The 13,571-nt window shown below is 29.8% G+C and overlaps 1 protein-coding gene across 2 annotated transcripts in view; it reads left to right on the top strand.

Annotated features, from left to right (window-relative positions):
• The window catches only part of LOC107455130 (neurexin 1-like), a 272,802-nt gene that overhangs the window by 172,645 nt on the left and 86,586 nt on the right, over positions 1–13,571 (top strand). For both annotated transcript variants that reach the window (XM_071183981.1, XM_043044530.2), the window contains one exon: positions 13,133–13,291. In XM_071183981.1, coding sequence (XP_071040082.1) covers positions 13,133–13,291 — 159 coding nt within the window. The remainder of the gene's footprint in view (positions 1–13,132; positions 13,292–13,571) is intronic.

Genomic DNA, 13,571 nt, shown 5'->3' with positions numbered 1-13,571 from the left:
AATAGCTTGAAGGCGATGGAAAATATGACCGATTAACAACAGTGATCTCTGTTTTATTAAAAACTCTGACTATTGCATTTCACTGCCACTATTTATACTTACTCCAAGTGAAATTTAGCTATTTTATTGATCATGCATTCAGAGATATCGATGTATTTTCGTTTTTTTCAACCAAGGATCTCCCCACTTGAACCTACATAATTTATAACCTATTTTGGGTGAAGGTTTATTTTTGTTAATGTCGTGATAACTGATAATATTATGACAAATTAAATTTCCAAGCATCAGGTTATTTTATTTTATTTTATTTTATTTTATTTTATTTTATTTTATAACCGTCGTTGAACAGCTGATCCAATTCTGAGTTTACGTTCATCTATGTTCAACCTCATAGCCTTGCAATTTTAAAACCATGAAAACCTTCCATGGTTAGCCTGACGGCAAGGGACTTTAACCCATGATCTGTCTACAACGGAGGATATTTTCGTCAGCGCAATAGTTAGTGCAAGCCTGGTGTGAAATTCGCATCGACCAGTCATCCCTGGGATTCGAATCCTGTCACCTTTTTGAGAGACGAGTGCTCTATTCCCTGAGCACCACGACTCTATTGATCTATTTAACAATTTTCAAGTACAAATAATTATATGATAGTAACAATGAAGGGAAATGTGTGTAAAATAAGCCCAATATTTAGATCAACTCAACAACGTCACCTCTGCAGACGCCAATGCAGTTGCCAAGGGCAAAAGTTTCAAGAAATCTTTTCAAAAAAAACTTTCATTCCAGATTTTAACTATCATAGAAACCTCTCATCCATCATAGTAAGACTACAAATATGACGTTTCAAGTACATGCAGTCACCAGACAGTACCACTAGACACTCCAGCATTGTCCCAAAAATGAATAAACGCCGTAAGAGATTTTCAACTGTCAGGCCATTCTAACTGCATTGCTTCAGCTCGGAGTACATTCTACACAATCCTCATGAGCCAGAGCTCACAAAACTCATACTCCAAATTTTGGAAATATTTATTACTCACATAGACGAGACAGCAACACTTAACGGTATATTTTAGTTTAAATTCATTTCTTTTGAAATAGCGTTACAGCATATATGTTTTAAAAAGTTCTCTTTAAAATATTATTTGAAATAAACATGAGTACGAAAGCTACTTTTAAACTGACGTGCTTGTTATAAAATAAAATAAATTTTATCATGGTTTTCTCAAAGAAACATATGTCCTAAGAAATAAATTCTTAAATTTCCACATTAAGTTTCCTTAATTGGATTTTTTTAAATAGCAGATATTACTAATCTAATATTTGTTGCACTTAGAATCAATTTATCGTTAAATAATTAACTAAGGTTTATTTTCTATTCTTTTCATAAGATTAATTCCGATTTATTAGTTCGAAAACATAAACACAATTAAATAAATCATACGTGCAGAAAAGGAACTACACTAGTATTGTTTTAGTTCTTGAAATCGCACTAGAATTATAAGATGGTAGCTGTTGGATGTTCATCCCGAAGACAACTCGATATGCAGTACCACGAATTGAAGGCCAAGGGAAAAAATGGTTTATGTCCATGAAAACTGATTCTGAGAAACACGAATTTCAAGGTTTCAGAACTTACAAGAGCAAGCATTCGATTGGAATCATAAAAATAAAAGCATATACAAACACACTATCTACCAATAAGTACAGGGTTATTCATAATTCTCTCTGCCTGTAAACGCCATTTTTCTTTACTACAACTGGCTTCAGTAGTACACGTTACGGCCATCTACCGGCAAATGCTTAAATTAATACTTGAATACTTTCGGAATAATTTTATATGTTCTTTTTTGCCATATTCGTCTTCGTTTTTTTACTATAACGCTTCGAAACCCCAGAGGGAATTATGAATAACCCTGTATTTGGGCACCTATGCAAATGACTATTATCTGCGGTCCTGAGATATGTCACGCCCTCCGCCGGTATATATCGTGTAGGGAACAACATCGGCATTAGTCCCATGCAAGATGCCTACTGCACTGTTTTGGATGACAATGTGCTTCCTGCGTTGTTAATATAATTGTTAATAAGTTTTACGGGGTGGACCCCTGTTACTTCCAGGAAGACAGTGCCAGCTGTCATGTTGAGAGGGTCACCAAGGATTAGTAAGGTGAGAATGGGGTTAATCGAATGGACTGGCCTGCCCAGAGCCCAGACCGGGTTCAGGTCTTCAGATAGGGTTCATATCGAGAACCTCTGGGACGAGTTGCATCGCCGAATTAAGGGGTGTACTATCCGTCCAAAATCGGTGAAGGAACTTACATGTCTTCTCCAAGCCGAATGGAAGAAAATGCCACTAGCCGTCATACAAGGACTTGTGGGAAGTATGCCCCGGAGGGTTCACTTTGTAATTGCCTCTCGTGGAGGCTCTACCAACTATTTATTATGAATAAAGTTTGTCTTTCTTTGCAATCACACAAGTCCAAATACTTATAGGTAGTGTATGATAATATTTACATATCCTAAACATTTTTAAAAAATTACAATTTTCGATGTTAAAAATAAAAATAAAATTTGAAAATTGGTTTGGAAAAAAACCATTTTTATTCCTCAGAATTATTCCTCAATTAATACTTCTTCATAGTATTCCCGTGATCTTATCCATTATGCTTTTCTTCGTTCTTACATGATTTACCCTTGGGCAGGAACCATTCCCAAGTATGAATTGTCTTCACTGTGTAATAACTCTTGAGGGGATCCGTTTTCCACGCTACTGAATTGTCAAAACTTAGTAATTCTCAAAAAGCAACAGATGGCTATTCAATCTTTATTTTTGTGAAAAATGAACGTAAACCAAACTTCCGTTTTGGTCTTCAATTTGAAGAAAATCAAAGATCGAAGGGATAATGCTTTCAAAATTACGCATCTTCCACCCACAGAACTCTCCTGGACTGTCCACTAGTAATATGCAAGTGCCCAATTTCTGAAAAAATTCTGTTGAATAAATATGTTGTCGGCAAGTATGAAAACGTTATTTTGAGAAAACTGAATTTAAAGTTTGTAAAAGTTGGTACGAAATCTTTCTCTTTAATAAGAGATTCAACAATTTAAATTTCGAAAACTGTTGAACTATAATAGAGTTTAAATTCATTGTAACTTTACCTAGATTCTGAATTGCACCCTATTAACCTGTAATTTAATCTTTAAACATGATTACATAATATTACGGTACGATTAAATGCCTAAAGATGATGATGTTGTGATTCAAATATTCATGGTATTGTGATTTAAAAATCATGATATTATTATTCAAAAAATTAATAATGTCCTTCACAAATTTTGTCAAAATACGTAAAAGCTCAACTCATGCAATACTGAATACAATAACGATAGAAAGCGGCATTGTTTAAGTATAACAATACAAAATTTAATTCCTTTTATTTAAAAAAAGTTTTTTTTTAATAGTTTTCATTCAACGTGGAATCCATATTAATCTTTAATTAAAGTTTGGTTGTAAATAAAACACGATAAATTTTTGAGAGGGTATAAATTAAAATAAAAGTTTCTAACAATTGGAAAACAATATCTTTTAAATCCGAAGATTTTGAAATCAGAATGCAGATGCTTGTGGCATTAATATCAATCATTAAAAAATTCTTTAGTCATTTATTCCATTTCCTTATTTAGATAGATGGCGCACTTCAAAAAATTCAATTCTCTTGTGAGTTTAGAGATACGTTTTCTGCGAATTAAGATGATTAATGAAAGCCAAATAGCTTACAAATGCCAAAAAATCTGGCATTTTTCGAAGTAACTTCAAACATTTGTTTTTTGTGACAAGAATTCTTGATATCGATAAAACTCTAAAAGAAGGCTTTTGCTAATTAATCAAAGATATTACTCGTCAGATCTGATTGATCGTGTAAGTCGTGCATATTTTGGTGTTTTAGTTATTTCCTAAATATTTTTTTTTGTAAGATTTGAAATCTCTGATTGCGAGGACTTAGTTAATTAGTAGGAGTTTCAAACCAGTTTGATTTAGACAGTTAAATAAATAAATGCGAAAAATTTTATATTTCTTTTATTAGATAAATACCCATTTTCCTGGCGAGTTGAAAAAAAGTAAATAATTAATAAATCAATACTGAACAACACCACAAAAGCATGCACAAAATTGAAGACCAACACAATAAATAGAGCTAAAATAACTCCGTTTCTTTTATTTATTATTTTTTGCTCTTTCCGGTGATTTTACGTTATTGCATTCGGTAAAACGCCGACCGGCCTGTGTAGGGGTTAGGGAACTGCCCTTGCATCAGAAAGGTTCTGTGTTTGAATCCCGGGCAAGGCATGGATGTTCTTTCCTTCTCTGTACTATCCGTCCTTACTGTGGGAGCAACGTTGGCCCACCTAATATGGTGCCCCTGAAAGAGTGGCCAACAAATCTGCTTTTCAGGTGCCTGTATGACCTAGGTCATTATCCAGGTGGTCATTGGGAAGAAAAAATTTGGTAAAACATATTTTTAGCAGTTCGAAATAAAAAGCCTTCCATCAAAATAAAGATTAACAGAATTCGCTATCTTTTGGTTTGAGGCAGTTTCCCGAGGTCAACTCATGAGTGTCAAACTTAAGCCCCAAACAAGTCATTTTCACCAGTACTTAACACCTTTCGATGAGTCTTAAGAAATCTCGTTCCACAGTATGTATATTAAAACTGCAGAGTGTTTGAACAATAATAGTATGAACAAAATATTCTTATTTAATGACTTGTTGCTATATTATTCTTTTGGTACCTTTTAAAACTGAACCAATTAGCATCAATGACGTCAAGAAAACTAAGGTGATTGATTGCGTTTCTCTAAAACGAATTAGAACCATTTCTCCATTATTTGAGCTTTGTACTACATAGCATATTTTTTGTTAATTTTCTCTGTACATAACTATTTTTTTATGTTTCAATTTCCCTTTTTTTTAAGTTATTTAGTTTCACGTTTTAAAAGCATAACTATAAAGAAAATAAACAAGTGGTTTCAAAAGACTTTCGGAATACTAATTTGGTGACGTAGTCTGCCTCTGCTCCGATTTTCACATGGAACATTGAGTATATCGGACATTACGAATAAAAAATAACTAAACATTGAAGGACTTCGTTTTTGATTAATGAGAGCTATAAGAAAACGAATATTTAACTTTAGTTTAGAGTTATCTTTAGTGTATTTGGTGAAACAGAATTGTCTGTAGTTTAATTTAAAACAATCGCTAGCTCCGGACCACTGAGAAAATTCCATTTTTTAAACATCATTCCAGAATGATCTAATTGAATTTTTTAAAAGAATTTTGGAATCAACGCGAGAATTCCTCTTTTCACTTACTGTCCAAATTTCAGGACTCCACTATAAATGATTCGAAAGTTTTAAGACAGATACACACCCAGACCAACTTTTCATTTTATTATTATCGATATAAATTTAATATTTGATATTTATCGATATTTAAAGAAGATAGCTTTGTATATTTGCCGTATGCCAATCAGGAAATCTGACTCTTTGAAAATCATTCTTGCCATTCCCCATGGAGATTTCATTTTAATTTTCATTTGGCTTACATGAACGATTTCTTCCACCCCCAGTTTCGAGCAAATTTTCCTCATTTGCAAATCTCAGATAAAAACAGTTATTTCATCTCTATATTAATCCGTCAATATTTTTGATGAATATTGTTTAGACTCAGGCATTCAAACATCTGTCTTTCTGATAATTTTATTAATTTCTGGATCATCACATTTCAAATACCATTTGATTGATGAATATTGCTTAGACCCAAGCATTCAAACATCTGTCTTCCTGATAATTTCATTAATTTCTGGATCATCACATTTTAAATACAAATTGATTGATGAATATTGTTTAGACCCAAGCATTCAAGCATCTGTCTTCCTGATAATTTCATTAATTTCCGGATCATTACATTTTAAACACAATTTGATTGATGAATATTTTTTAGACCCAAGCATTCAAACATCGGTCTTCCTGATAATTCCATTAATTTCTGGATCATCACATTTTAAATACCATACGATTGATGAATATTGTTTAGTCCCAGGCATTCAAACATCGATCTTCCGGATAATTTCATTAATTTCTGGATCATTACATTTCAAATACCATTAAAAACCTGATCGTGTTCAACTCCTCTTTTAACTCTATTTTTTGTGAACAAGCAGGTGGAGTTATTTCATCTTCACAAAATTTAAGAATTTATACTTTTATCAAAATTCCGCCATATTGACAAGAAACGTTTTATTCTAACAAAGTTTAATATGAAACAAAAACAGAAAAAAAAGACAGAACAAAGAACAATCAGGCATTAAAGACTTCAAAATCCGTAATCACACAAGCTTTCAACTTTTCTTGGTGTCACTTTTGCTTCGATGAACGCTCCGCATATGCAAATATTCTATGCTAATTATTTTCAAGAAAGACACTAACACTATTTTACAACTTAGTATTAAAAAAATGTCATTTTTGTTTTCCATTAAAAAATTATTGAAATTGCTGAGTAAGAAAAAAGTAAGAGATTTGATACTAGCGTTTTCACTTTTCATTAAGTACATTTTTTTTTTAAAAAACCTGAAAAAATATTTTTTTTTATTAGTAAATGTATACATATTAATATTACATTTATGATTTTCATCCCCAATTTTTTTTTCAAAAACGTCATAGGTATAAAAATAATTTTTTTTTTGTTCTTTGGGACTTCTCAGTTACTTAAAAATAATAAACGGCAATAATTATATGCCTTTTAAAGTGAACGTTTTGTTTTTTAAAAATAATAGCATTTAATTGGAAAACATTTGAAAATAACATGATCCATTATACTACAACATTTTTTTTTATAAAAAAAATTCTTTCTTTTGTACTTTTTTTTTACATAGTTCTTTTTCTAAGTATCGAAATAAAATCTTTTTTTTTAACTTTTAATGTTTATAGGACTAGAAAAAACATGCTTTACAGAAGATTTTACTCGCATATTTTAAAATATTGTAATGATTTAAATGCTAAAAAAGACGCTGATTATATGCGATGATTTGTTTTAAAACCAGCTTTTAACAATTTTTAAAAAGAAGTCAGAAAAAAATAATTAATTAATAAAAGTCTTATAGATACTTCAATTGAATTAGCATAAATTGTTTTATGTACGGTGGAAACAATTTTTGTTAAATTGAATCTTCGTTAAGAATATGAAGGTAATATATTCAGAATAATTTAATGCAGCCTTTTAAAACAAACGAGCTTTTTTTCATCAGGCAGATAGAAATGACTATAAGTGAAAAATAGATTATAGGAAAATGAATAGGGAAATTTAACCTATATGGGGAAGAATAAAGAACTAGAAGCAAAAATTAGAAGAAGAGAGTACAAGATAGAACTAAACTCACTTAAACAAATTTTTCCAAGTCGCGTCGAATAAAAACTCGAGAATCATTTTTTCCCATTTACAATTTTGTCCTTGTGACTAAAAATGGCTAAATTTGAAGGAAAAATTTCATGTTCAGACGAATAATTATCATTTAAAAAAAAAAACTCTAAACTTAATTTTTTTCTTTTCATAAGATTAATTCTGACTTATTAGTTTGAAAACATAGACGTAATGAAACAAATCATACGTGCAGAGAAAAAACTACATTAGTATTGTTTTAGTTCTTAAAATCGCACTAGGATTGGTAGCTATCGGATGTTCATCCTTGATAATGGCCCGAAGACAACTCGAACTGCAGTACCACGAATTGAAGGCCAAGGGAAAAACGGTTATGTTCATGAAAACTGATTCTGAGAAACACGAATTTCAAGGTTTCAGAACTTACAAGAGCAAGCATTCGATTGGAATCCTAAAAAATAAAAATATATACAAATATAATAATATTTACATATCCTAAACATTTTTAAAGAATTACAATTTTCGATATTAAAATAAAAATAAAATTGGTTTGGAGAAAAACCATTTTTATTTCTCAGAATTATTTCCCAATTGATACTCCTTCCTAGTATTCCCGCGATCTTACCCACTATGTTTTTCTTCGTTCTTACATGATTTACCAAAGTATGGATTGTCTTCACTGTGTAATAACTCTTGAGGGGATCCGTTTTCCACGCTATTGAGTTGTCAAAACTTAGTAATCCTCAGACTGCAACAGATGGCGATTCAATCGTTATTTTTGTGAAAAATGAACAGATACCAAACTTCCCCTTTGGTCTTCAATCTGAAGAAAATCAAAGATCGAAGGGATAATGCTTTTAGAATTACGCATCGTCCACAGAACGCTCCTAGACTGTCCTCTAGCAATATACAGGTGTCCAATTTCTGAAAAATTCTGTTGAATATTATATGTTGTCGACGGATATGAAAACGTTATTTTGAGAAAACTGAATTTAAAGTTTGCAAAAGTTGACACGAAATCTTTCTCATTAATAAGAAATTCAACAATATAAATTTCGAAAAAATTTCATGTTCAGACGAATAATTATCATTTAAAAAAAAAACTCTAAACTTAATTTTTTTCAGGAAAATTTAGCCATTTAAAAAAAAGAAAGACGAATATTGTAAATGGGGACAAATATGAAGTTCCCACTTTCTCTTTTTTTCTCTCGTTTTCTTTTAGCTTCTTTGCTCTCATTATTTTTTCCTCTACGTTGGTTGATTTTCTTTCATTCGTACTTCGACTTCTACCATCCAATTTTTCTATCACTGTTATTTCTAACTACCTGATGAAGGAAAGTTCGCTCTTGCCGCAACAAGTATTTGCATTTTTGCGGCATATGGCATCCTAAGAAGTTTGTATAAGTAATCATGCGTTTTACGCCAGTTTTATACTCTTTACAAATGATTCTCACATTCAGTAACAATTTTGCTATTTAGAAAAACTTGTTGGATAGCACTAGTTTTCATATGCTTTTTATTATATTCTTTTTTATTTATATTATTAATCGTATTTTTTATTTCAGTAAGAAACAAACTGTATTTTTGCAATTAATCTGAAAATTTTTATCATTTTTAGTATTATTTTGACTTCTATGAAAAAAAAATTTTTGTTTTCAAATTAACAATTTCGATAAAAATTTCAAAAATATGGAGAATTAAACTACGGAAAATATTTTTTTATTAGATTCACGAAAGAAAATTTGTTTTCTGTACTATCAGAAATAATAATTATAATAACTAATAACAATGTATCTAATTGTAAATCTACTCTATAGCTCAGAATAAAGCACGCAATTGTGATGTATTTATTGTTATTTTTTTATAATGAGACGATAATACCTAAACGTTTGCTCTGAAAATGAAATAAAACATTTTATCTATTATTTGCTAAATTTGATCTAATATAATGCATCAAATTATTCCGCTTTTTTATGAACTTCATGTTTGTCATTTAATAGGTTTTGTAAGCAAAAGGTAAATTGTTTTTTAATTATCTTTGTTTATTTTTCCCACTTGAAATATATATTTAGGAAAAAATACTTTAATTTATATAAATAATAGAGTAATATTACTCGCAGTAGAAGCTGCGAGTAATAATACCATTTATTTTTATGAATTCTAACTCATTCTTCGAAAATCAAGAAAAATTCGTTAAAAAATTACATATAATAATCATCTTTAATGTTGTTATGTTTCTATGTTTATTAGCTTGTTTTTATATTTTTATTGTTTTTTTGTCAAACATAATGATAGTTGTGCGTGATTAATTCAATAATGCTAAAATAATTAAATTACAATTATTAATTTTGAACATGCAATGACTCTCAAGCGTTAGTTCCAGTAGCTGTTTTCCTAAGCTTTAAGCTAACATTTTTAAAATAAATATTTTGAAGTTCTTTTTTATTTTTGCTCGTTAAAAACTCGGTATGATAGAATAAAATATAGAACATATTTGACTAAAGATGTTTAAAAATCTAATTTGAGTTTTTATCACTTATTTAGCGATTTGTCACGCTATCTTTGTATTTTGTTTGAAAGAAAAAGCTTTTGTTTTAATCAATAGCCATAACTACCATGCATACTTAAGGAATTTTAAAATTATTATATCTTAACATGCTTAATAAATCATTATAATATAATTTCAAAAAAAAACAATTTTTTAAAAAAGCTAAATTAAATTTTAATTTAATATAAAAAGACGCATGAAAACCAATTGATCATTAAACGCATGAACATTAATTGATGATCTATTTTAGCAGAAATTAGATTATACTTTGGTTCACCAACTTTTTGATCAATTCAATGAAATATATACAGATATTAAACAAATTTGATCATATATAGCTTTATTGCGGTGTTAATATTAGGGGAGAGTGGGGTCAATTGTAACAGGGTACGATTGTAACAGAGCAAAACTTTCGAGTGTCGGGTTCTACATCTGGTTCCTAGGTGACGCACAAGGTGTATTTAATAAATCTACATGTACACCCCTGCTGGCAATCATTACTATGCACTTTTGAAAGAGTTACATCTATACAACAAAGTAACTTTGTTTAAACAAATAAAAATTATTAACCGAATATGCAAGTGGACACCTTAATTAACATTTCAGTAAAAAGAAAGATTAGTTTTGTTAATTAACTAGCATTGTTTTTAACAAATGAAGCTGAAATGGCGTCTTGGGGACGATTATAACACTAAGTAAAGGGACAATTGTAACAGCTGAAAATAAATAATCTTATGTTTACAAACCATTATTTAACTCTTTAAGAACCACCAATAGTTTCCTATATCATTTAAATTACGTTGCATGTGCATTATTTTATTTGTCACCTTTCACAGCATAAATTAAAATGTTTAACCCCTTAAAGTTAAAAGTTTAACCCTTGAGGTCTCTGCTCATTATTATTTTTACTCCTAAAATATCACTACTATTTTGATCAATAAAAAAATATATCACAACTATGATAATATGTATAATTAACTATGTTTTAGTTGAATTTATGAACTGTTACAATTGATCCCGTAAGGGGGGACAACTGTAACAAGTGCACGACTGTCAAAAATTTTTAATAACTAATATAATAACATTTAAAATAGGGTTTTTTTTCTCGTAGAGGATAGTCTACTTTACTCGTCTGTCAATTAATACTAATAATATATTGGATTTTTTGTTAGTTAAAAATAGTTAAGTAAAAAATTTTACAATTGACCCCACTCTCCCCTACAGTAACTACACTGTATCTAAACAAAAATGGAGGAAAATACTTGGTGTTGAGAAACATCAAATAACCTTTGGAATTCGATGTTTCACTATACCTAAAAGGTTCTTTTACACTAAGGTGTAAAATAGCTGCCGCCATTTTTGTTTTTTAGAACTAAAATTAAAATTCATAACTAATGTAAGGTAAGATACACATAAGAGTCAGAAAAAGTTATTTTACGATACAATATAAAATCATTAATTTAGGTTGCAACAATACGCTGTTTCTTAAAATAAAATTAGTTTGTTACAATACACACAGCACAGAGAGGATAGTAAATAGAATTCGAACTAGATTTAACAAAACCGAAGTGAATATTCATTGTTCTGCCGTGTGCAATGCGAAATCAAACTTTCGTCTTTTTGAGTTTGGATTGTAAATAAAATATATAGATCGTCTAGCTGTTTCCAATTCGATCATCTGACGCTAAAATTGGCGAAAATAATTTATGAATAGAGCAAATGAATTGATCTCTTTCTCAATATTCCGCGTTTGCATTTAATTAGTCCCTGAGAATGTGTATTAACGCTCGATTTGGTATTAACTTAAAATAACAAACATTTTTATAGAGTGTTCAGCACCAAGTTCAGATAGATATTACATAACAGTTTTTACAGTGTATATAAGTTTACTAAGATAATAAATTTATTAAGATCTATTGACTAAATTATTAGTTATAGAATAATTTAACAAATACAAAATTGAGGTTATTTATTACTTATAATAAGGATTGCCATAGTAATCAAAATAAGTTGCAATCTTAATTACTTGCACTTTTTTTAAATTAGTAATTTCTTAAAAATTAGTCTTTTTTTTAAAAAAATTGGAGTTGAAAAAATTCTTTTTTTGTGGTCAGCATTTCTTAACATTTAATCAAACTCGAGTTATCCATACTTAAGTTACTTCTTCCATTTATAATTTTAAGAGGTACCTAAAAAGAAAGCCTAAAACTCATGAAAATTTAGGCTTACCTTGAAAGGAGAAACTGAATTGTAGAAATTAAATTATGTCATAAAATTCTAAGGCTTTAAAAAAACTGTTAATTTGGTAACCACCAACATGTTTGATTGCTAAGTGATTAAAATATTCTTGCTTACCAGAGTTCATTTAAAAAATTATATATTAAGAATTGTAAGAACTTTATAAACTTACATACACATTACTTTTTTTAAAAAATCATGACTATAATTCATTCACGTAAATCTGCTTATTGTTGTTATTGTTTTTGTATGCCTGTTTTAGGCAGAGGGGTGCTATTGTTCTTCTTTTCCAGTGGCGCCATCTATGGCCAAGAAAATCTGCACTTTAATTTACAGTTTCTTCATAATATAACAAAAACAAAACAAAAAAAAAAAAAAAAAAAAAAAAAAAAAAAAAAAAAAAAAAAAAAAAACAGTACATTTATTTGTCAAAAAAATGATTTTGTAAATTTGCTAAAAATTGAAAAGGCTTCAAGTCGAAAAGAGGAAATTGTTCCAGAGAGCGAAAAAAAAAAAGAAAAAATCTTGATTTCTAATATTTTTATTGTTCTCCTCTTTTCTTCGTGTGGCACACAAAAAAAACCAGATCTATAATTTGATTAATTTTGGAACTATTATTACTTTTCTATTAAAAAAAAGTCAGTTTGAAACTTATTTTTACAGCAATTATCACTTTTAATTCTCTTTTGCCACTCTGCTTTGTAATTTAACATAAACAAAACGAACTACGATCAGTGCAAGTTTAGTTTTAATTTCTTCTTAAACTGATAAATTTTTCCTCATTGCATACAATCACTCACATAAAGACATATACCAAGCTTTATTTATTTGATGAATTGTTTCATTTAAGTGTTACAAATAGTGCTGCTACGAATACTAAATAAAAGTTTCTTCAAACTTTTCGTGCAGTTTTCCATCACCGTGGACGGCGTGTACACCGAAAGAGGGTCGACAGCTGGAACCTTTAATCTTCTGTCCAGTAGCGTGCTCTACGTGGGAGGGCTTGATCAAGCAGCCGGACATCAAGGTGCTCGGCAACATTCCAACTTAGTGGGATGCGTTAAGAAGGTAGGCTTGTAAAAATGAAAAATATGGTAACGAAACATGCTATTTAGGAATGGTTTATGGTGCATTTGTTGTTGCCATAACGTATTTCTAAACAACGAACACAAAATGTTTTTACAATCTTTATCGTAAAAACGGTTTCATGCAAAGCATTTTTTACTGATTTGGTATCCTCTGAAAATCATAAAACTAAAATAAAACTAATTAAAACAAAAAATTAACAATAGGAGGAAAATCAATGTTACGAAATACCAGTGCGTTAAATCGCTATCTAATATTGTAA

This window comes from Parasteatoda tepidariorum, chromosome 8, assembly GCF_043381705.1.
Source record: "Parasteatoda tepidariorum isolate YZ-2023 chromosome 8, CAS_Ptep_4.0, whole genome shotgun sequence".
In the NCBI taxonomy this organism is placed as follows: Eukaryota; Metazoa; Arthropoda; class Arachnida; order Araneae; family Theridiidae; genus Parasteatoda; species Parasteatoda tepidariorum.
Note: the sequence above shows the minus strand (reverse complement) of the source record. Positions and strands in the feature narration are given on the sequence as shown.